Source organism: Lampetra planeri, chromosome 17 (genome assembly GCF_965212315.1).
Source record: "Lampetra planeri chromosome 17, kcLamPlan1.2.h2, whole genome shotgun sequence".
Lineage (NCBI taxonomy): Eukaryota > Metazoa > Chordata > Hyperoartia > Petromyzontiformes > Petromyzontidae > Lampetra > Lampetra planeri.
The window spans coordinates 5,089,207-5,114,822 of record NC_136123.1 but is presented as its reverse complement, the minus strand read 5'-3'; the positions used below and the strand labels follow the sequence as shown (position 1 = coordinate 5,114,822).

General features: G+C 46.4%; 1 protein-coding gene across 2 annotated transcripts in view; it reads left to right on the top strand.

The window, feature by feature from the left end:
* Positions 1–23,932, top strand: part of CALB2 (calbindin 2) — a 42,830-nt gene extending 18,898 nt beyond the window's left edge. Inside the window, exons 3-11 of one of the 2 annotated variants that reach the window (XM_078601927.1) lie at positions 7,096–7,179; positions 8,722–8,802; positions 12,148–12,204; positions 16,902–16,979; positions 18,256–18,311; positions 18,920–18,959; positions 19,899–19,952; positions 21,688–21,759; positions 23,646–23,932. In XM_078601927.1, coding sequence (XP_078458053.1) covers positions 7,096–7,179; positions 8,722–8,802; positions 12,148–12,204; positions 16,902–16,979; positions 18,256–18,311; positions 18,920–18,959; positions 19,899–19,952; positions 21,688–21,759; positions 23,646–23,759 — 636 coding nt within the window. In that variant the 3' untranslated portion in view covers positions 23,760–23,932. The remainder of the gene's footprint in view (positions 1–7,095; positions 7,180–8,721; positions 8,803–12,147; positions 12,205–16,901; positions 16,980–18,255; positions 18,312–18,919; positions 18,960–19,898; positions 19,953–21,687; positions 21,760–23,645) is intronic. The other variant, XM_078601929.1, reaches the window with a different exon arrangement.
* Positions 23,933–25,616: the final 1,684 nt, after the last annotated feature.

The following is a 25,616-nucleotide window of genomic DNA, read 5'->3' as shown; positions in this document are numbered from 1 at the left end:
ATACACCTGCCCTATATCGCAAATGCACAGGATGCGAAAATCCATTCGATTCTGTTTCAAATATATAACAAAAAATCTAATCCCCCCCTCCCTCCTCTCTCTCTGCAGCGTACGCCGTTGCCCCTGGCCACGATAGTAACACCAACAATGATGAGAATAACGCCCTCTGCTTAGCGCGTCACACCGACCGTCCATTGAGCACTCCTCCTCTCACCCTCCTAGGTCAGCGGTGTCTCTCTAGCGGGGTGTCAGCAGAGGAGATGCACGCAGCATCGGTGACTCGGTGGTGGTGGTGGTAGTGGTCCTCGTTAAAAGTGCCGTGAAGAATTCAATCTGAAAAGGGGGGTTACGTAACCCCAATCGGATAGCGAGATTACGGCATATATCTTTTTTTTACGGTTTAAAAAGGCAGGTTTCGCAACTGGCCCATCAGTTGCGTAACCAAATTTGTTTCTGGAGATTGCTTGAAAGAGGAATCTGTCTCCCATGTAAAAGCAACCGGTGGGGATAACGGTTAGCAACTGCTCCCATCGACGTTCACACGCAAGCGATTCGGTGGCGTGAAGCCAAAGCATTGCGAAACTGCTCGCTCAGGTGTCCTGGATCCAGCGCGAATGGGATATTGTACACACATGCTCCTCTGTTTCCCCTGAGCCTTCCACCAATGTCTCTTATAATTCAGACACGTGGCTCAATGACTGATTTGGGTTCATACATTATTTTCTCAGAAACATTTTCTGAACTTTTAAGCAAATTAACGTGACCACCTAAGTAGGTCTTAGATGTTTTTTTGGACACGGAATTTTTTATAAACATATCAATTCGGAATAACTCCGTACTCCTATAATGTAGTGCTCTTTCTCAATCCACTCGTAACTGAATGCCTCCTAGCACCGTGCTAATCGTGGGGGGATCATTGACCATACTTCACCACGCTGGTTAGTGCGGATTTGTGAAGGGTGGGCGGGCGGGCATCCGTGACCGATTCAGTCGCAATATCACTCACCACTTGTATTATCCGGCGGCTGGGAATCACAAATTAATTCACCACGGCTCAAATTGTTCACAGCTCAAGTTGCCCATGCTATGCTGGCAGCCTTGTGCATTTTTGTTCGCTGTAAGGGAGTGGCAATGATGGACGTGGTGAGTATTGTTTGGTATTCGTAAAGTACTCGTATGTATGTCACTGCCAACGCGATCTTTTATGTATTAATTGCGATAATCCGCTGCTGGTACCCAGCGTGATGTACAGCGTCTTTCCAGCCGAAGGTGGCATTTGAGCACACGTTTTGTGATTTCACAAGCAGATATCTAGCGCCCTCTTCTGTGCCAAGTCACGGAATGGCCTTCAGCCAACTGTGGATGGCTTTCATCCCCGTGGTGTGTTGACGTTCATACTACCGCTGATGTAACGATGCTTCGCTCCACGCCGGTGGCGAAAAGATGTTAACTATCTTCTTGGTTCTTTCGGTAAAGTCGCGTAGAATGGAAATAATAAAATTATAAAAATATTAATATTATGTTTTCTTTTTTTTTCTTTTATTATTTCCATAAAGACATGATGTTTTATTTTTATTATGTTATTATTTCCATTCTACGTGACTTTACCGAAAGAATCAAGAAGATGAATCCCTGCAGTAACGAAAGCTTTAAATCGAGATGTTAACTATTTTGCCTGGTATGCAAGAGGTTCGTGAGCTCGATCCCGACCCTGACGCCCGTTGCATATTTGGAGTTTGCATGTCTCTCTCTCCCCGGGGTCGCGTGGATTTTTCTCAGGGTCCCTTTTCTCAGTTTGTTTTCCCCTCCACGTTTAGAATCAACATCACGCGTTTAGAGGATTTGGCTGCTGTAAATTTCCACACGATAAGCCACTTCGTTGGATGTATTTGATTGTATGCTGAATTTCTTCGCATCGTACCTAGCCAACTGTGCTAATCGGAGGTGCCGGGGAAGGACACCAAACAACAAACTAAACACAAATAAAGAAATTAGTTTTCAATCTTGATTTAAAAGTCCGTAGCTCCAGCGGCTTCCTAAAATATCATTTGTAGCCAAGTCGCTTCTGAAAAAGAGCTCAATATAGCTCAGTGAGCCTTACCTGGTAAAATAGAGACAAAGTTCAGTTTAGTTTCTCCAGGAATTGAATTCCGTTGCTGAAAAAGCCCCCAGCACGTGCAGCGAAACGTCGGACATCATTGTCCAACAACACCCACAAACACATTGGAGAGAGTTCCGGCTAGCTAAAAAACACACAGGAGTTGCATGGGGGTAGGGGGGGGAGGGCACATCTCCAGTTTCACTCGTCTGTGGCAGGAACACGTGGATCAGAGAGCAGACGCAGCAGGGCAAAGACAGAATTCAAATCGTTAATAGCTGCTACTCAATAACAACACTTGCCTCAACAGACTGTCACAGGCTATACGGGGTGGTGGGGCAGGATCTTTGTCCCAGATTGATTACAATCGCAGGGAATGTGAGGGATGGCAGGAGCTTGGGCAAGCCCTTCACCCAGCATTGGATTAATCGTAGCCGATGACGGCAGGGACCATTGCTAATGTAAGACATTTGTAGTGGTTCATTCAAGGGCACTCTGATGAGTGAGGCTGGAGATGCAAGGTTAAGAATGAAAGGCGACTAAAGGCACTGGGGGCGTGGCTCGCAATCTTAAATGGGCGGAGTCAAATCCCTGGCAGGCGTTGACTCTTCCCATCATTCATTCCCCTGCAGGCGATTACATTAGTATCACTTTGTGGGAGACTAACAGTGTGGTTGTATCACGAATTCAGTCATCACTGCCATAGGCACGTGGCATTTCTGCCAATGGTTGTAAACAGGAGTTGACGAGCAACATACAGGAAATATACAGGAAATCTATGTGACTTAAAAAAAACCTCATACCAGATCATCTATATTTCCAAAGCAGCTTTTTGCAACAACTACTATTCACGGAGTACTTGGGGTGTCACGGTGGCGAGATGTTATCTGCCTCGCCTGGTATCCAGGAGATCGTGGGTTTGCTCCCGACCCTGACACCTGTATATTTGGAGTTTGCATGTTCTTCCCGTGGTCGCGTGGATTTTCTCCAGGTCCTCCTGTTGTTTCCCTCCACACTTAAAAACATGCGCTTTGAACATTTGGCTGCTATAAATTTCCACGTGATAAGCCACTTCGTTGAGTTATCATTTGTGGCCAGGTCGGTTTTACCTGGTGAAATAAAAAATATATAGATTAGTTGAATAATATTTTTTTCAAATGTGGACATTATCGAGGTGCAATGGTGAGTACATTGCCGGTTCGACCGTAAACTTTCTTCATTTGCCCCACCTCTGTCCACCCAGCAGTATAAATTATTGGTACATCGGCGGGTCACGTGGGGTGGAATAACGTTTCTGGTACTCTTACCTCGTCCAAGACATCATGATAAACCACTCCGTTGAGCTATCATTTGTGGCTAGGTCGCTTCTGAAAAATAAGCTACTAGTAAGTGGGCTTTACCTGGTTAAAAAATATAGTTTAGTTTTATTTGTATATATTTTTTTGTAATTTACCTTCCTTTCCTCTATACTTTTCATTCCTATCGTGTTTTTGCAACTGGACACCTGTGGAAAAGAGCTTATCGGATTCCTCCAGCGTAAACAAAGATTCTGATTCTGAGAATCTGACCAACGTGGAATAATCGGCCAAATACCCTCTTAGAGTTAGGGGGCTCTCGAAATCTAACCTCGCGTGGTATGCCCTTCCACCAGCAGTGTCCTGAGCAAGCAATTGCGGGGCTGCACCTTTGCCCCTTACTATTACATGCACGCGCAATCAATTTTACCTCCGTACATTTAACAGGGTACGCGTGCACGTTTCAATTCGCCGTGCTCACGTGTCAAGCCCTCGGGTTGAGTTGATCTTTTGCGTGGGATTTTTGTTGTTGTTGTTGTTGCCCATATAAAAAGGGGGGGGGGGGGGAGGCAGCCGCATCACGCGCGGTGTCTTCAAGGAACCTTGAACCATGCGGATGGTGAAGAGAAAAACAAATATCTCCCCCAGACACTTGGGAGGCTGCGTGAAGACGAGGTCATCACATGCCACGCGCCGTGGCCACCGAGCGCCCAAAATAATAAGCCTGAGCCACGGTTGCCTGCACACGTTGAGTGCTGTACAGGTCTTCTGGGATTTGCCTTTGCCTAGAGGCTGTAGCAAGCCAATAGGCACGCGTGTATATATATACAGGGTGATCCACTTATAGATGCCCTACTAAAAAAATATAATAGAAATGATAGAGTTAAAAACAAGATTGTATTTCAAAGCATCAACCTGCATGCCACCAATCTCAAGCCAAGAGGCACGCGCGTATACAGCGTGATCCACTTATGTAGGTCAAGATGCAGCCCTGCAATTGCTTGGCTTGCGTCACTGCTGGCGGAAGGGCCTCCACTGAAGCGAACTCTGTAGAGGGCATTTGGTCTGCTGTTTCACAGGTTAGCTAGCGACCTGCCGAGCGACCTGTGCCGTAGCGTTTATACTGCTGGGTGAACAGAGGTGGGGGGGGGGGATTTGAGAAGGTCACCCACTGGTTACCCCACTGAAACAACGTGGAGAAATGAAACAGCCATTACATGTCTTCCACCTATCTCAATATTGTTAAGGTTGGTGTTTAGTTTGTTGTCCTTGCACCGCACCTATGATAAGCACGGTTGACTACGTACGATGCGGAATAACTTCAGCATACATAGATTATTACAGCAGTTTGTTAACTGCTGGGAGGTATTTTTAACCATACTTCACCACGCTGGCAAGTGCAAGTTTTTTTTGCAGGGGTGGAGGGCATACCAGGACTGGTTCTGATATCACTCGCACGAATGTTCGCTGTGGCAGCCAATCGAACCCAAGCCGCTGGGTTCATAGTGCAGTGCACTAACCAATGCGCCACCACATCACCCCAATCTCATTACACTTATTAAATCAATGCACCGATTACATCAATGCTCCTCTGTAAGATACAGAGCCGTCACTTTTACTATAGTCAATCACCTGCTGAGAAGAAACTGAGTCATTAGAAATAAGTGGGTATATGTAATAATAATAATAGGTCGCTCTGTATAAAGCCTAAGTGTCGTATTGTGTGAGTGCTACCAGCTCTTCTAAGATAACTGGCCCGGCGTGGAAGAGTAGGCCAAATACCATGTAGAGGCACTTTTCCTCTCGCGGAAGTCCTTCCACCAGCAGTGGCTTGAACGATTGCAGTGATGCACCTTTAGCACAATAGAGGGTTTTTTGTGGGTTAGATCGCATAAGTATATAAATGTGTCGTGAAACCCGCCACCACCCTACACAGCCATGCAGTTAGTAAGTTTTGTCCCGTAAACTGAACATGCCCATGTATTACGAGTAGAGCACAGCGGTGTGTTGGGGAGCAAAAGCCACAACATTCACAATATGCACCTGTAGATTCACTGGATTGTGGAGATGCAGGGAACGCGTTGAGACGTGAGAGCGCCCTGGCGATATCGCGATGCAGGATGCCGAGTGCGTACGTTCGCTGTGTGCATAGACGTCCGTTAAAAAAAAAGGCATCTTCGAAAGCTGATGTATAATTGAACGCACACTAAGGGACGTGTTTGTGCAGCGGAAGCCGCGAGCGATTGCAACAACAATGCAAGGTGACAATCGTCGCCCCACAAACAGCGCTCTGTACGTCCCATGCTGCTGCTGTTGCTTAACTAACGATAGGGCCTCGTGGGGACGGGGGCGGGGGTGGGGTGGAAATCAGATAATCACGCAATGGGCAAGTGATTGGGAATTTCAAATGTAGCGCGATAAATAATTGCTCTCATTTCCTATGAAGGTGCGTGCAATTCTTCGCCGTGCATGTCACGATTACAAGGGAGATGGGTAATGATTCTAATTAAGGTTGAAGGTTAACAGCAAATAGGCCTCCGCGTTTAATGAATTAACAACACTGAATTTACAAAGCCTGAAGGCCTATGCCCATGCTGTGTCAGTCATGCGTGCTGTTAGACCGTAAATGCATAGGTAGTGGATGTTAATCAAATTAGAAGTGTATTGCTGGGAATGTAGCAGGTTGAACAGATTCAGGAATTTTTAGTGAAACGAAATATGTAAAAATAAATTCCTTGTAACTCAAAGCCATACATAACAATATTTTAACAGCAATGTAAACAAAAATTATGAAGCATCGTCGTTCATGCAAATTGCATCTCACAATCGCCGAGGAACCACCGACAAGTTGGAAGGCAGCGAAGCGGTGAGCCCGCGGGCTCAACATTTATCCAAGGTCTGCCATCCTCTACGCATATGTATATGTTTTAAGTCAGTTAATGAGTGTTTATACATCTTGGTAGAAACCAGAGCATCTGGAGAAACACCCACGTGTGCGAGGGGGCAACACTATCACACACAGGCATGTAGGCATGCCAGCGTGAAACCACACAAGCTCTTTATAAAGAGTCAAAATACAGCCACAATAGTGCTGAGGAGACCCACCCAGTGGCCTGGCGATTGAGTGCGGAGATGGTTCATCCGCACCGGGGCACACGCGCCAGAGGTGCCGAGGCGCTGGGCTACAAAGCGCGGGGATATTGGACCGCGTGCCCCGTTTCAACCAATGCGGCAGAGCCCATGCCGGCCAGGGCAAGCCAGTGGACCCATCTGAAATATGCATTGTCCATACTCATTTTGTATGAGCGGCAACCTTCGATCTTACCTCTCCGGTAGTGGTCTGCAGGCCACTGGCGGTCCCTGGTGGCCTTCAGTGCGGCCCCGGACGTGCGGCCCTCGACAATACACACAGAGTGAAAACAGCCCCCCCACCACCCCCATCATCAACCTGCTGTCAAACCCCAATGGTTTTAAATGTGTGGCGGCCCTCACACTGATAATGTGTTATCGGCGAAAGTGGCCCACCTCTGAACATTTGTGAAGAACACGGTATTGATAGACGTTTGGCAATGCTTCCTATAAAAAGTTCACAAATAGCCCAGCCACACAGCCCAAGGGCACACGCAAACGCACGCACACATGCACACACGCACTGGCTTTGTGAATGAAGTGTCTCTCATGTTGTCCACTTACCTTGCATAGGATTCCGAATCCTTCAGGGAGAGCATGAAAGAATTCATGGAGAAATTTGACCAAAACTCTGACGGTCGGATCGAGTTGGCGGAGGTGAGTTTTACGTGTGATTTGCTTCCACCTGTGCACTTTAATTTAGTGACCTTTACAGATAAGGCCCATTAGCGAAGAAAACACGAGTATGTAGCAGTTAGCGTTATTGTTTATTTGCTTACTTTTTTTAGATAATATAATTCTGCCGTGCATAATTCCTGGCATGAGCATTCCGAGGCGGCCTTGCTTATGCAATATTATTTTTATTGATTAATATTATGTCCAGCATGCTGCAAGGTGAAAGGACCTCATTCTCCAAATTCCTCGTATTCTGTGGTTCACATTTTGACAACAACAACAACAACAACATCACTTATGTGTGTGCGCACAAATATAAACACGGATGTGGAATGCTAATATGGCACAGAATACAATTAACTATGAATTAAAGAAAACTAATCTCAAATTTTAATACAAGTCCAAGAAAGCCACAGCATCCATATCACTCGCCATCGATGTTAGTCGTGGCGGGGAATCAAACTCGGATCGCCAGGTTCATAGCGCAGCGCGATAACCATGACAACCCACATCTTTATTACGCAATTGTATGATTTTGTGTTTTTAATAGAACACGTCAAGAAGGAATTTAACAAAGATTCCAATGCATCACCCACCTTAACAACACCTTGAGACTGAGCGACGCAATTCTGGAGAAGAAATAAAAAAATATCCATGATTATATCGTGGTTTATTTAGGCCATAAACTCATAAAGAGCTGAATGTTAAAAGTGGACTTGTATTGAAATCATCAGTGGACAGTTAATGGATGGCAGATGTTTGCCAGCAAAATCCAGTTGTCCTTTTCTCTCTGCTCCCAGTTGGGGGGCTGCTGTTGTGTGATCGTTGTGCACTTTGCTTGTTTGTGGTTCAAAGCGTTTCAGATCACGCTCAGAAGCAATGCTTCTCACGCACTAAAGCTTTGTCGCCTAATTGCGCGTTTCATCCAGGAGCTCTCTCCAGGCACACTCACTTTTATTGAAAGGCAGCCGCTTCATTATTCATATCGGCACTGTAACCATAACATTTCTCAAATGCGTGTGCAAATTAATTAACCGCCCTCGTACGAAGAGGCTAAAAAAAGTGAAGGCTAAAAAAGAGATCGCACTTAAATTCATAAATGCATTATATAACCGACAACATTTAACTCGATACCACATACAGCGCGTTTGTAAATTGATTCGTGAACGAGCCAAAGGATTTCACTGTTATTATAAAAATCTTATTGGAAACAACGGACAAATTTCTTCCATATTGGATGCAAATTATTTCAAATAAACGGAGTTACAATAATGCCCCATGGATTGGATATGCATCTTCACGAATGTTTTCAGCTTAGTACTAAGGGCAAATTGTGGAAGAGTAGATGAATACCCTCCAGAGCTCCTCTTAGTTGGAGGCACTTCCACCAACAGTGGTCTGAGCGGGCAATGGCAGGGCCTGCACCTATACCCTCTTGCTTCACTCAACGCTGTAGAGATGCAAACATCGTGAACGAATAAGTCCACGAATGAGTCGCGTGCCTGATGAACTCTGGATCCACAGCTCGCGCAGATTCTGCCGACCGAGGAGAACTTCCTGCTGTTTTTCCGGCAGCACGTCAAGTCCAGCGCAGAGTTCATGGAGGTGAGGAAGACACTCGCTCTGCCACGGCACACGTACAGAGGGTACATGCAGGCATGCACAGAGTGCACCTGGTTCATCCTTTAAAATGCAATCAAATTTGTTTCAATGGAGCAGGGAATACTTCATCGGCATGTAATCAGCACGTTGTTATAAAGATTAAAGATCTCCGGTTTTATTCTTTGGTTATTTCGGTAAAGTCACGTATAAAGGTAAAATAATGAATTAAATAATAGCATACGACGTTTCGATTGCAACACAAGCAATCATCATCAGGTATAAATGAAATAGCAACAAAAAATCTAACCAGAAAACTATGATATCTGTCTGCTTATATGTCTGTCTAAAGTTTTCTGGTTAGATTTTTTGTTGCTATTTCATTTATACCTGATGATGATTGCTTGTGTTGCAATCGAAACGTCGTATGCTATTATTTAATTTATTATTTTATCTGTATACGTGACTTTACCGACAGAACCAAAGAATAATTCCTGCAGTCACGAAAGCTTCAAAATTAAGATCTCTGGTTTTGATCTTCCACGAAGCTCCTGTTCCACCCTAAACCGCATCCGTACAAACCATGGCACTTGTATAGAAACCTGATGCACAAATAGAAAATTAAAAACTATCCAGTGTGCGACTGTGGTCATCCAAAACAGATCACACAACAAATAACGACGCAATGGCCCGATCCACAAATACGAAGGAGAAAATCACAACAATACATCTCCACTACTTCTGACTCGGTTGTCTCTCTTGACCACCTGGATGTGAAATCGTAGTTGTTGCTCTGCGTCTACATCAGCAGCCGTGCGAATGATGAAGCAAAGAGATTAAAGTCGATCCATGTGCTCATGTTCTTTATGAATCGTTGGAGTGAAAACCAACCACAATTCATATAAATGATATGCATATGTTACAATTGATAGGGTGCGCTTCTGGGTGCTGCAGAAACAGAGAATGTCGGCCTCAAGGCTGGGCTTATTACGACTCGTATCGGCAGTAGGCTGCAACAACACCGTGCCACTCTCCCCAAGGGATGAGACCTGAGGATGTATTTAAATACAACTCACCAAAAGCGGACGGAACAAACAAGAAACGATGCAAGCGCAACGGGAAAAAAATGTGAAAAAAATATAGAATAAATTCGTGAAGTATACTTTTAGTTTTTTCGGTAAAGTCACGTAGGTAAAAAAAATGAATTTAAAATTAATAAGAAATATGGTTGTGACGGTCCCACCTGATGACGGAGACTTGTGTTGCCTCCGAAACGTCGTGCTTTTTATTATTTTATTTTTATTAATTTTAATTTCATTTTTTTTACCTACGTGACTTTACCGAAAAAACTAAGAGTATGAATCCTTGCAGTCAGGAAAGCTTCAAATCTAAAATTCGTGAAGCCCAATAGTGAAAATTCATTGCATTTTCCGGGAAGAAGTTCAATGATTACACAGCCAGCACATACAATACAGAGCCATTCTTATGGTTGGAGAGGGAAAAATGGACGTCAAATATTATTTAGCATTTCAATAGAATTTTCATTAAGCAGTCGTAATCATTCTCATTATGGGCATGATGGTGGAAATTAAAGGGAAATCAAAATAATCTAAGATGCTTCCCTCATTCTGCAATCTGCTGTGATGACTGCCTTTGCCGTTACACTGAGCTGAAAGCCGTGAGTGGCTGCCAAAGATGTATTTTTTTTGCGCACATTGGCATACATTTTGTCAACCCTTTAGGAAATAGTGAAACGTACACTAACTCCATTTTCGCAATTTTCAAACAGCAAATCTACAGACGCATATGGTGCGGTGCATTTTACCTGCTTTGCGAATGAATAAATGAACGGGTGCATAATTTACACGAATTTATGCGGCAAACAGGCTGCTTTCGAGACATGAATAATCATGAATAATCATGGAGAAATGAGGACTCGGGGATGAGTGTCCAACTGACTGTCCTATCGCAGATTGTCCCCCAGAGTCACGCACAACCTGTGGCTTCCAAACCCAAAGTTGCGTTTGCCGGTGAATTGTCGCCGAACTCCCTTCGCGCCCAGATGTCATTCGGTTATCACAATGTCCCGTTGCTCGCACCTCATTGCATCAACATGATGATAACCCGTTGACCCCGCCCATACTGGACATTTGTGAAAAAAAGCTTCGTAGCTCATCGGATTCCCCCAGTCTAAATCAAGATTCTGATTCTATCGGAGATCTCACTATGTACCATGTCCCTCCTCAAATATGTCTGTCGGCCATCATGGCTTTCCATTCAGATCTGTCCATGATATTACTCGACAACTTCGCAATTGTTAAAATTGCTTATTTAACTTAATTTGCTGTATTCCCCAATGCGTCTTGTAGCTTTATAATTTTCCCAGTCAAAGCATTATTCTCAGTCTCTTGTTCCCTCGTTTCATGTCCAAAGAAATCTGACTTTGAGGTGCATGGCATTAGACACTGCTGGCCGTTTGAGGCGGACCACGCATCGCAACCACATTTCATGAAAACGCGGAGAGGCTTCTGTGACCACCCAACATCTTGCTTACCCTGTGCGTGGAGACATTTGGGCACGAGTGCACAACTGAGAGGCGTGCATTTCAGTTGACACACGAAACGCTTTGTTACATTTTTGCACTAACCCTGCGAGAATGAATATAATTGCAAAGTGCATTCGCCATACCTCAAGGTTTCTATTGGATAATTTGCATGCTTTTGCTCCTACTGTGAAATGTCTCCTTCATGAAAACAACAACAACAACAACTGCACAATCCAATTACATGTCTGCACCTCTCCCATGACTCAGTTCCGCAGCTTTAAACAACGCTTGTCGGTAGCTATTATTTATTTGAATTACTGCTGCACATCAACAAAATGTCAAAAGAGAAAGAAAAAAATATTTAAATTAAATCCCTCTCTCCTCTGACCTTACACTGCAAAACGATCTCCCCAGGTATGGACCTTGATTTAAAAAAAACTGGCTGGTATGCCACTGCACCAACCGAGTAAACAGTTCACGGTATGCCTTTGAACGACACAACTCCCGATTAAGCGAGCTGACTTTAGGGATGGCACCCCCCCCCAGAACGCTGCCGCCCTACGGCGACACTAAAACTAAGGGGAGGGAGGGGGGGGCACACCACGTGGGTCACTTGGCTCATTTCATGCCGAGCTCCAGATTGGAGAGAGAAAAGAATACTCGAGCATTGGCATCGCTGAGCAAGGATTTAGGCACGGAGGGGCATGCACGTGGAAGCCCCAGCTGCAGTGAGTGTTTGGCAAGTGATGGACGCGTCGCATTTGAAGGAGTCGCCCTGACGAACGGCTGTGGCTTTACACCCACAGATTTGGAGGCGGTACGATTCGGACCGCAGTGGCTTCATCGAGGCTAACGAGCTGAAGGTACGATGGCTTCGACGCGCGTAGACAGCTCATACATGCACGCGCCCAACGGTGCGTTTAAGACGTGGGGTGGTGATGAGGTGGCCAGGTTTGTTCAGAGGTCAGAGCGATGATTGAGATGGTGCAACACTGAGATCCTGGGTTAGAATCCAAGCGGCCGCCTGTGATTGAACGGGTTTCCCAGGTGATGATGGTTTTTGCCTGGTTGATGGTCTTAGCCCCGGTCACCCATGACTTCACAACACACACAAAAAAAGCCCCATCACATTTAATTTGCTTGTGCACTTAACGTTGGTGAAATTATACCTTGGAAAATTCAAATGATCAGTTTCAATGTCCTGTGATGAACATTAATGTGGCAGAGTGCATGGGAATGTGCTGCCCCTCTCCTGCGTGGATCACCTTCTATCGGCTGTTATTCAACACGAAGGTTTGCACTGCTCTGCAAGAGACCTGAACGGGTCTCTCGCATGACATGACACCGATAATACAATCGGGACAAAAGTGTGCGAAACATTTCGATTTAAAGCTTTCGTGACTGCAGGGATTCATCTTCTTGGTTCTTTCGGTAAAGTCACGTAGAAGGGAAATAATAAAATAATAAAAATAAAACATAATAAAATTATTCTCACGACGTTTCGGAGGCAACACAAGCTTCCGTCTTCAGGTGGATAGCTGTATCAAGTAATGATACAGATATCGTGCTGTGACGGTTCCACCTGAAGACGGACGCTTGTGCTGCCTCCGAAACGTCGTGAGAATTATTTTATTATGTTTTATTTGTATTATGTTATTATTTCCCTTCTACGTGACTTTACCGAAAGAACAAGAAGATGTGTGAAACATTACAAAAAAATGTAAAAAAAACAAAAATAAGTGGTGGAGTGAATTCAAATGTCCAGTGTTTTTCTTGGAAACGTGCTCCCAATTATAATTTAGTTTTTATTTTATTTCTGCATTTCTTGCCTGCAGTCCCCTAATGATTCTAGTGCGGTGATTTTCCAACCCAGAGTTAACGCCTCAACCTTGACAAGCAGGCGGCTTGCGAGCGCACCACACCATGAGGTCTCACAGTCGCAGGCTTTGTTCTGATACTCACTATGATAGAGAAGGAGGGGTGGGGTAATTATACCCGTATGACCCACTGAGAAAAGGTAGAGTTAAAATTGGGCGAGCCACATTTCACCATGCTCGGCAGAGCAACGGGTTCCTCTTGGCGAAGCCGGGCCAAGTGGTGAGACGCTAAGGGTTGAGCTGAGGGGATATTGCACTCGGAACACAGCAAGCGATAATGATGCCTTCACTGAGTGGTGCAGCCTCACCTGGAGGAACACGCGTTGGTGGAGTTGGCCCAGACTGAATTGAATCTCGCAAATCTAATGAGCTGTCTGCTTCGCAAGCAGATGCATTTCCTCGTGTGCGTGTCGCGCGCTTAAGGATGTATCGCACGCTTTCAGATGTGCTTCTACGGTCGTCTGGAACGCTCTTCCTTCCGATATTAGGAAGCCACTGGAGCTATGTACTTTTAAATAATCTAGATTGAAAACTCATTTCTTTACAACTGCTTTTTGTATTTAGTTTGGTGTTCCTTCTCCCGCATCTCCGATTAGCACGGTGGGCTATGTACGGAGCGAAAGAAGTTCAACATTCATACATGCATGTAAAATTTATCCTATATAGAGTTTTATATATATATGATACACTCAGCGTCATAAGCCAGAGTCAATCCACTCCTAGATGAAGGCTTCCCCATGCCGCTACTACCTCTCACGATCCTGTAATGTAATCATCTACATGCACACGGGGGAGATATCATATCTCTCCATCTCCGCGGCGTACGTGCTCATGAACCGGTAAGGGTTAAAGTCCCTTGTGTTGTGACAATTACACTATTATTAGAGTGTCGTTATGTAGTAAATTACGTAACAGCGGTGGAATTACCATTAACTATTTAACGGCACCGGAGATTTAAACAGCCGAGCAAACACGTGTGTGGTTAAAGGAGGACCGCGATCGACTGCTTATTCTGAGCACGAGTAATAAAAGCATGTCAATGATTGCGGATTATTTTAATGCACCGTCCCAAATATTACCTAATTTAAAGGTTAATAACAAAACATTAAACAATTATGTCTGTTGCTTGAAACGTATTGATTTCGTAATTTAATCTTGCATGCCATGAATTGTTTAACACGTCGCAATAAAAATATGATGCGTTTTTTTTTATTAATAACGTATCGACTTGTCGTGCATGGAACATTGACTCCCTTCTAATTCAGTCCACTGCAATTAACTTAAACACATTCCATATTGTCTGAAGAAAATGGCCTGAGCTAATCAAGATATATTGTATTTCAATTTTATTTCAAATAAGTATGGCTCTTAAAGTGTAAAATAATCTCACTCGTTGCGAGATTTCGGTATGCTCCCCCCACTCCCTGCTCCTCCTACTCCGTCCCCCCCCCCCCCCCACTTCCTGTTCCTCCCCCCACTCTCTGCACCCCCACTCCCTGTTCCCCCACTCCCTGTTCTCCCCCCCCATTCCCTGTCCCCCCCCCACTCCCTGTTCCCCCTCTCTGCTCCCCCACTCCCTGCCCCCCCCCCCACTCCCTGCTCCCCCACTCTCTGTCCCCCCCCCACTCCCTGTTCCCCCTCTCTGTTCCCCCACTCCCGGTTCCCCCACTCCCTGTTCCCCCTCTCTGCTCCCCCACTCCCTGTTCCCCCCCCCCCACTCCCTGTTCCCCCTCTCTGTTCCCCCACTCCCTGCCCCCCCCCCACTCCCTGCTCCCCCACTCCCTGTCCCCCCCCCCACTCCCTGTTCCCCCCTCTCTGTTCCCCCACTCCCTGCTCCCCCCACTCCCTGTTCCCCCCACCCCCTATTTCCCCCTCTGCTCCTCTCCCTGCTCCCCCACTCCCTACTCCCCCCACTCCCTGTTCCCCATCTCTGCTTCCCCCCTCTGCTCCCCCCACTCCCTGTTCCCCCCACCCCCTATTTCCCCCTCTGCTCCTCTCCCTGCTCCCCCACTCCCTACTCCCCCCACTCCCTGTTCCCCATCTCTGCTTCCCCCCTCTGCTCCCCCCACTCCCTGTTCCCCCCACCCCCTATTTCCCCCTCTGCTCCTCTCCCTGCTCCCCCACTCCCTACTCCCCCCACTCCCTGTTCCCCATCTCTGCTTCCCCCCTCTGCTCCCCCCACTCCCTGTTCCCCCCACCCCCTATTTCCCCCTCTGCTCCTCTCCCTGCTCCCCCACTCCCTACTCCCCCCACTCCCTGTTCCCCATCTCTGCTTCCCCCCTCTGCTCCCCCCACTCCCTGTTCCCCCCACCCCCTATTTCCCCCTCTGCTCCTCTCCCTGCTCCCCCACTCCCTACTCCCCCCACTCCCTGTTCCCCATCTCTGCTTCCCCCCTCTGCTCCCCCCACTCCCTGTTCCCCCCACCCCCTATTTCCCCCTCTGCTCCTCTCCCTGCTCCCCCACTCCCTACTCCCCCCACTCCCTGTTCCCCATCTCTGCTTCCCCCCTCTGCTCCCCCCACTCCCTGTTCCCCCCACCCCCTATTTCCCCCTCTGCTCCTCTCCCTGCTCCCCCACTCCCTACTCCCCCCACTCCCTGTTCCCCATCTCTGCTTCCCCCCTCTGCTCCCCCCACTCCCTGTTCCCCCCACCCCCTATTTCCCCCTCTGCTCCTCTCCCTGCTCCCCCACTCCCTACTCCTCCCACTCCCTGCTCCCCATCTCTGCTTCCCCCCTCTGCTCCCCCCACTCCCTGCTCCCCCACTCCCTGCTCCCCCTCTCTGCTCCCCCCACTCCCTGCTTCCCCCCTCTGCTCCCCCCACTCCCTGCTCCCCCCACTCCCTGCTCCCCCTCTCTGCTCCCCCCACCCCCTGCTTCCCCCTTCTGCTCCTCTCCCTGCTCCCCCCCACCCCATTGCTCCCCCCACTCCCCGCACACAAGCCGTGTGGTTCCATTGTGTCGGGGTTTGCGCTGGCGCTGTATAACTCTCCGACGTGTTCTCGACTTCTATCGACCGTTGTTGGGCACCATGTCCGACGCTTCAATTTCCTGCAGCGCAAAACGTTGGACATCGTTCCGAAGAACACGCAGAGCGACCCGAACACACACACACACGAGGGGGAAAATGCAAACAGATTCCTTGCTCAAACGAGCATTAGCGACTGTTCACAGTCCTGAGCAAGTGGTGGAAATTTCACATTCCTATACCAGGGCCATGTCTATCCGTAGGGCGACAAAAGTGGTACTTCTTGTATCGACCCCAGAATGTGATGTGCTGGGGTGCCACGGTGGCGAAGTGTTCACTCCCTCGCTTCGTATGCAGGAGGTCGTGGGTTTGATCCCGACCTTGGCGTTTTGTATATTTTGTGTAAGTTTGTATGTATATCTCTCTCCTCCGGGTTTTCCCTCCAAACTTAGAATCAACATGCGTTTAGAGTATTTGGGCTGCTTTAAATACCCACTGCGATAAGCCACTTCGTTGAGCTATCATTTGTTGCCAGGTCGCTTCTGAAAAAACCCCCATAAAACTCAGTGGGTCTTACCTGGTAAAATAAAAAAAAAATAGTTAGTGAATAGTTAATAGTCAACCGCCAACCAGGATTTGAACGAGCCACTCGTTCTCCCGCCCTGCCAACTGGCCGGCTACATCACCAGTTGCCTCGTGTTGCTCTGTCTTCTTTTACAGGATTTCTTGAAAGATCTGCTGAAGAAGGCCAACAGGGAGTTTGACGAAAAGAAGCTCAACGAGTACACCCAGACGACGGTACGCTCACTCAAAGCCGCTCCTTCGTCCTCCCGCTCCGACTTGGCCAGTGTCCAGAACGATAGCCCATGCAAGACGCTCTCCCGTCGCTTTGCTCCATTCGCACCTCGAGAAAAAAAAATTCGCGCATCACTGAACGCGTGTGGGTGGTTGTGCTTTGGGCAGTGAGCGTGCTCGCTCTCCCATTTCCAGATTCCTGGGATCGGCTGAATCCTGGCCACACTTCAGCACCAGTATTTGGACCTAACACGTCTCCGCCAGGTCGACTCAACCTAACATAAGTGCCCAGTGGCGTCTATCAGCCGTCTGTACATTCCCACTTTCCCCACGCCTCCAATTCGCACGGTTGGCTACGTACTGTGCGAAAGAAGTTCAACGTACATTACAAGAGGCCTCCCCTTATTTCTCTCACTGTTTTCTTCCCTTGGTTGCTCTTGCCCCGAAGTGACCTCCGAACTCTGTGATGTCGCCTCGCTGCTGCCATCTCTTCCGCTGTCTGCCTCTGTTTTTTTTCGTCTTCTCTCGGGTCTCAACTCCGGAGATAATTGCGTCTCTTGTCTCTCCGTCCGTTCTTCTCATGCTGGGTTCTGCCCAGAATCCACACCATTCACTTCTCCATAACAAGGGCATGAGCGGTTGGGAGAGAAATGACGGTGTCACTTTTGTTGGCCCAACACGACATTCCCTCCAGTCGGCGAGAATCTCGAGCCACGAGAACTACACATGAAAGCACGCCGATTATGATTCGCCCAACGTATCGCTTGTGATCTCTACCGGCAAGCCCGGTAGCGTGACCCTGTTCAGCGGGGGATCGGGCTTCCTAGAAACTCAGTTTGGGGAAATGTCACAGTCAACGTTAAACAAACTGTGAACAAAAGTTAAACGCCAAACATAGTTACGATATGATCTGTTATTTTTTTTGTGTCTGTGTTGCATTCTGCTCGAGTTTCTCATCTGCTATGTGTTTGGCTGAAAGGCTCTACCAACATTACAAAATGTATTGAATTGACGATAGGGAGTTAGAACGAGGGGGGGGGGCTCTGAGCCTTTATCAGGAGGTAATCTCCCTCCACACTACAATGCTGTGCGCCAGCGTCATTCGGTGATCTCTCATAGCCGTTTCAACGATCCCAAGGAATTATCCAGGAACAAGGGCGTGACATTTTCCCCATGTGTGCGCATTGATGTTGTTCTGTTGCTGGCAACGAGCTTGAACAAAGCTCTCCACAGCGCCGGTGCTTGCAATAATTGTAATCACACGTGCGCTCACATGCAGCTCAAGATGTTTGACTCCAACCGGGATGGAAAGCTGGAGCTGTCCGAGATGGCCAGGTATTATCTCACTTCACTCCCATCGTGCTCATCCGGCGGTGGCTGCGTAGCTCAGGGGACACTGAGCCGGAAACTACTGAAATTCGTGGGCTCGAATCGGGATTTCGGCTCGCTCCCGCGACTAAATTGGGTTCTCAACTGTATCGAGTTGATGGTCTCAACCTGTTTACCAATGACTCCGCAACAAACATTTCACGTAAAAACATTTAGTTGTGAACAGTGCTTCCATGCGGATGAATAGAGCTCTGCAAAAATTCCGCGCAACAAACTTGAAAATGGTCACTTGAAGTTAATTTCCAAGTAGTTCTATGATATCTCCCTCTGTAGGCCACTCTTGATGCATTGGGGTTGCATCGCTGTGATACGTGATATCTCATGACACCAAAAGTACTATTCGGTTAAATTTGGGATAAAAAAAGGTATTTAATCTTAAGCACTGCCACATGAACAATAAGTCAGTTCGAAGGCACTCTAGTACCATTGCCGTTACAAAAAATGGGAAAAAGGAACATGCATATCGTGAAATGCATATTTCACTTGGCGACACGCACAATAAACATACACGAACAACAACGTGACTTGAATTTCCTTCTTCGTTATCATTGCAGACTTCTGCCGGTGCAGGAGAACTTCCTGCTAAAGTTCCAGGTGAGTGCAACATCTGAACCTTTGTTGACAGTGATTTCTGAACTAATTGGCTGTGGGCCTACGACCACATGAATCTGGAACGTGACCGATCTCGTCAAATCTCAGGATTAAAACTGAAACAATACATAGATGATGGCCATGACAGATTCCATTCAGCAGTGGACAGAAGATGGCTGGTTATGACGACAATTTATAAAAAGGACCAGTGTTTGACTTTATACTCCACTGAACATGTAACAAACTTATGAACCCGTTCATAATCTAAACAACAATAATAATGATTACCTTTGTTTATCGAGAAAAGCTTGAGTCTCGGAAGGCTCAAGATGGTGCTGCTTTGGGATGTTTGGCAAATTCCATTAATGGCCCGTGGGAGGAAAGCGGCGTAGCTGGAGAACAGGACCCTGCGGGGTGGTCTGGTAGGAACGAATAACCAAAGAATATAAACATAATGTATTATTACACTTGTTAAGCCAGGAGAGCCCCACTGAGTCAAAAGGTTTTTGTAGGGTCCTGCCAAGTGTTTGCAGTAGGGGGCGATGTTGATACACGGACGGACGGACGGACGATATAATCTATTGGTGGTCTGGTCCACTTCGTTCCTACCAGTAAAACTTAAGAGAATAACACTCAAAACTCTGCACAGATGGATTCACAGCCCAGTGAGTTCTGGATTCACACAAATGTTAGTGCGATGGACCAACGCATCGCCTCCAAAGTGCTGCATTACATTTATGTTCCGCTGCAACCGGCTAAACACGGCGTGGCAATTTTTTTTTTATTGTTATATATTCGTTAAATCGATATCTGTAAATAAACGTGGAAATCAAATTTTCTAATTCCGAATTGTATTGAGTTTCTGCCGGTCGTCATCAATGGACGTCGCAGCTCGTTTTTTTTTTAACGAAGCATTTTGAAACGACGTAAAATGTATTGCAGGGCGTAACAATGACAGCAAAAGAATTCAACGACATCTTTACGTTTTACGACAAGGTGAGTCCCCGTGTGTGTCACAGTTGCCCGGTCATGCTGGGAAAGGCTGGGTCATATGCAGACGTTCAGCCGTTGCCATGCCACCTCACAATTTGACTGCAATTCCAATATCCTTCCCCTTTATAATGCAAATTTAAAACATTGGGGGTCTTTTCATATCGGGATCATTAAAACTGAGCGGCGCAAATTGCACAATACGCCTGTGCTCTGAATTAATATATATATGCTCCTTTATTGAATGCAGTGATTGCAGTTTTGTCACCATATAGCAGCCACATTTATGTCGATCTCCGCATTTGTTTACGAGCACAACCACGCACCAGCACTTCGGTTCAGTGGTCAGGTGTTGCAGATTACCAACGCGACCATTGCAACACGTATATACATGTACTGTAATGCAATGAAAATATTGTGTGTGTGTGTGTGATTGCGTGCAAGGCGACATATTTCCCATAAGGCCAGCAGGCAAGACAGCTACCACTGCAGCATAGCAACGTGACTGCAGTCAGCCCCAAACCCCTTCGTATTGTACCGGGGAGCAAAGAAAGACGACGACGACGACGACGATGATGATCACTTTTATTCACAAGTGCATTTTTTTCTTCAAGATATTTCCCCCAACGCTGCTATGCTGGCTGGCTGGCTAGCAGGAGGGAATTGTCGCCGTGAGACACTGCCACTATAGAGTACTAGATACCACCTATTCCATAATAATTCCAATATGATTGTATCTGCCTATATTCCCATAATCCCATAAGCAGGTTTATAAAAAATGAGACGCAGCATCACGAAGGACAAAATAAGGCGAGATGGATGTGGAGTGCCAAAAAAATTTCCGGCCGCTGTGTTCCGGCTGAAATTAAGCACAGAGCATACTTGCATAATACCCCGATTATGCATCACGTCCACTGCGGCGGACTGCTATGATTTATACGACTGCTGTGAGAATAAATGCAAAATTTTCCACACATATTTGGGGACAGTGGAGGGTTAACTATTTTGTATTTTTTCCCATTAATGCATAAGGGGGATGCGTTCGCGTAGTGTGCAGCAATTACAACCTCATTACGTGCACCATAGATTTTGTAATAAACAGAACAATTTACTTGCGTGTAAGTCGTTAACACGTATGTGCAGCAATTACACGGAGTGTTTACGGTGGCACTGGGGGTCATCGCTGGGTGGGGGGGGATGCTCCGATATCCCAATTAAGCCCTGCGCATGTGAAAGTAAACAATTGGAATTTAAAAAACCCCGCCTGCATCCCGATGAAACGTCACGCCGACGGCCGGACATTGAGTTCAGTTTCATTTATTATGTATAACCCTCTGAGCCATGCGGCTCTTGACTCGGGTGCGACCGCAACAAAACAAAAACATGAACGAGAAACATCTTAAAGTGGCTACACGCAACAGAACAATTCTGGGAAAAAAACTGCAAAGTCTTCCAAAAAAAAACCCGCATTTCAACGCTGTGTGCAAAAAATCCCAGTGGGATGCAAGTCAAACAATGACAACCATAAGAGAACGTAGATTAAAGTTATCAGGCCAACTCTGTACTACAACAAACAAACGTGGCTAAACCAAAACGTTTTCAAAAGTCACCAAAATAAAGCTATGAAAACAATGTAGCAGCGATCACAGGAACTGTGATTCAAATTTAACAATAAACGATATCCATAACACGTACGATATCGACAACGCCGACACGATGTGCGATCGTTGCTAATTTGCAGGACAGAAACGGATACATCGATGAGGACGAACTCGAGGCTCTTCTGCGGGACCTTCACGAGAAGAACAGGAAGGTACAAAGATCCCCCGTGTAGCTTTCACAGACTGTTGGGGCAAGTGCTGTTAGCGAGCACCTACGAAGGCCGGCACGGCACACGAGGGGCTGGGTGGCCAACACCACGCCCGGTCGAACTTTGTCTCCCTAGTGGCGATGTTTACACATCTCACCAGGTACTCATTTGAGGCTGAGTCGACCTAGGGGAGGACCAGTGGCAAACTAGAAAGTCGCGGTGCGAACGCAACGGTGACGTTCTTGTTGAGAAACTTTATTTTCTTCAAAATCGTGATTTGTCGCTCAGTGAATGCAATGAGGTCGTGCCGTTGCCGATGAGAGCTGTGATTGCATGGGACGTTTCACGTGGCGTTTCACGCCTTTCTTTGACAATAACCTAATCTAAAATGCAATTCTCTGAAACGGTATTAATTTATCTACACACTTTTGTACTGGTCTCGAGTAGGTAATGCATTCTGAAGTATCCACTTATATCTCTAATTGCTTTTCCAATTATTTTTTTGGTGTAATAAATGGCAATTTTAAGCAACAAAGTTAATTGGAAACCTTGTTACTGTATACTCAACTGGGCAGCACAGTGCTCAGGATACTTTCCAATGGACCATTTTACAGGGAGTTGATGGTTCAGTAATTGCAAAGTTATACAATTCTTGTGCCTAGTGACCAAAGCGTGCCACCTGCTGGGAAAAAAAATTCAAGATCCTCTGACATAATAATTGGCAAGGGTAATCAATCCTGTTCCGGTTCTATTGCTCAAATGCAAAATGTGAATAAGTATAACCCGTAAAAACAAAGTTTTTCACTATAAATACTTTATATGCGTGGCGGCTAGAGTCCTCTCGTCCTCTGGCTTGAGATGGCTGCCACCTATGGGTCAGATGATTGCATTGCACCATTAAGCAATTGGTAATTAAATATATTTTTGTCCTAAAAAGTGTAAAATTTTGGAAATTTTTTTCACGAACATTAATTGTCACGCACAACGAGTCTGTGTGGAAAATGTCAGCTCGATTGGATCACGGGAAGTGGGTTAAAACACGACCGAAAGATTTGCACGGTCCTAAGCAAGCAAGCGAACTTAATATAAAGGATTTAAAAATCACCTCCAGCTAAATGGACAAAGGGGATAGTGCCTCTGGCAGTTGTTCGTGCACTGCATAATGAACCTATGAACCCGAGGTTGATTCCAGGCCACGGCTAACATCGAAGGCGAGTAATTCTCTCCTACTCTTGGAGGCTCCCTTCACCAACCCGGACTAGTGTGATGAAGTATGGGGCCGTCGTCCATAAATGACGTCACGCACCTAGTGGGGGGGGGGGGGGGTCAGACATTTGTGACGAGGGGGGAGGGTTTGAGAAATGTGACGTCACATCAAAATGCGCAACTTTAAATAAATATAGACAACACGTTCTACTTAATTAGACTTTTTAATGTTTTCTCCTACAACTTCAGAGTGCAGCGCCACATTGAATACGCACTACCAATGACAATAGTTTAAAGCGATTTGAAGCATGTTTTATTTTTGGGGGGGGGGGGGGGCAGAGCTTTGTGACGTCATATTTGAGGGGGGGGTCTGACTTTTTGTGACGCCGTGTGACGAGGGGGGGGGGGGGGTCGAAAATCGTCCAAAATCGCGTGACGTCATTTATGGATGGCCCTTATGGTCAAATGACCCCTATGACTGACATGGCATGGGAAGGCCTTAATCCAGTCGGGGATTGACAATATGGCTGTACAGTTTGAAATTGTGAAAAAAAAAACATTTGGGAAACTACAGTTGACCAAATCTTACTTACCAAAATAATGCAGCTCAACATCCTTGTTACAGTGACATAAGGTGAAGTTCTCAAAAGCGCAGTGTTTGATTGTCAATGTGTTTTTATTAGGATCTGGACGCCCAGACACTAACAAGCTACAAGCGGAACATAATGGCACTCTCCGACCACGGGAAGCTCTACCGCAACGACCTGGAGATGGTCCTGTGCGTCGAGTCCTTATGAAGCTGCTGCCGTGCGCACTAACACCTGAATCATAACACACAGCAGACCCATAACCAGTCAACACAGCATGGCGCCAGCATGCACACACACACACATTTAGTGAGGCTTGCAGACACGCAATAACGCAATCCGGACATGAATGACATGCATACAACATGCACCCATGTACACCAACACACAAGCACAATACATATACACACACACATGCATTCAAATGCATTCATCATATATTAAAGGGGTGCGACAGTTTGAGCCAACACACACTGACAAGCAAGTCAGCCGCTCACCAACAGACACAAGCACATTGTCACACGCACCATGAGCAGCGATCACTGGCATTCACCACGACACACACACACAGAACATATGGGAGACAACACACACACAGCACTTAAAGGCACACAGGCCAGTCTTCAGCACAAACTCGCGCTCCACAGAGCAGAATCTGCTTAACCTTGCGTACTTGGTCAGATATTCCTAAGGGCACTGCACGGTCACCGTTACAAGGAGTTAAACCAAAGTGATTGCAAACAGGCCTTCAAGTTGCATTATTTTTGTTAAACAACAGACTGGCAAGACATTAAGCAGGTTCTATTGCATTTACAGGCACACAACCAATACATCCATTCACTTCCCATTTGACAATACAAAACAAATCCCCAAAAGGTATCGGTTAATCTTGGCAGGAGTGGGAGTGAACACAGCAACGTACTGGACATTGAGGATTCTGAGACTTGATGTTACACCTCCATGGGCCCCACCTGGCCTCAATACAGAAATAGACAATAGCAAACGGTCCTCCGCTTCTAGATGGTGCACTGCCGTGTGAACATCCCGACGCCTCTAGGTACTATCACAGAACTTAAACAAGCAGCACAGGAGTGGGTATTCTTCAGAGAAGCCCATCATTACATGTTTGGGGGGGGGGGGTGGTTCATTTTTGTTGGGTGTTGTTGAATTTGACAATACCGTACATTCACAACTCCAGGTGAAACGTGTTCTTAGAAAGTGAAAACTCGCTTCTATAGATTGGCAAATGCTCGCCTCTGCGTCACCCGTAGCTGTAGCTGGATTTTCCCACTCCCAGAGAGAGACATCTTTTTGGCACCAACGGCCGGACCTGCCGTGCCAAGACTACGGGGATTGCTTGTTTGTAGCTCACCAATAACCATGAAACAATCCCCCTTCCTTTCTGGGAGATGGCTCCAATTTCTCAGCTGTGGTTTACCGGTCTCTCTAAGGTTCAAAGCAGGTTTGGGCATCTCTGAGCTTTAGATCATGATGCCACGACCGGCTGTGCAGTTCCAGTGCTGCTTGGGCTCGTTCAAAGTGCGCTGAATAGCTAAGGTTTGTGTTGCTATGTGACTTATATTTGACCACCGTACAAAAAAAGGGGGAGAGACGAAAATAGGAGATACCTTATTATATTTTAGGCACACAATTATTCAACGTGTTTGTGGCGTTGTGCGTTTTTGAAGTGTGTAAATGTTAACGATCTTCGAGGTCCTAGTATATTGTACTCGGTTCCTATAGAAAACTGCTTGGATTGTCTATTAACCCAAAACCCTTCCCACATGAGTACAAATCATTTCCAGTTGTTCAATCCTTTTACAAATAATAATCTTTATTTTAACATATCGGAGCAGCATTTACACTGTTGGTATGTTTGTTTGCCGTGTGTTGATTTCACTGTGTTTAATCCTGCGTTGAAGTCCTAGTAAATAATCATACCCTGTGCTGCATCTTGCATCTACAGTGCGCTGTTAACGCAAGCACCGTTTTTAGTCTGAGAATAATAAATTAAGTTGACAGATGTGTCTAATCTCATTGTCGAGTCATCTTTATAGCCAGTCTGTC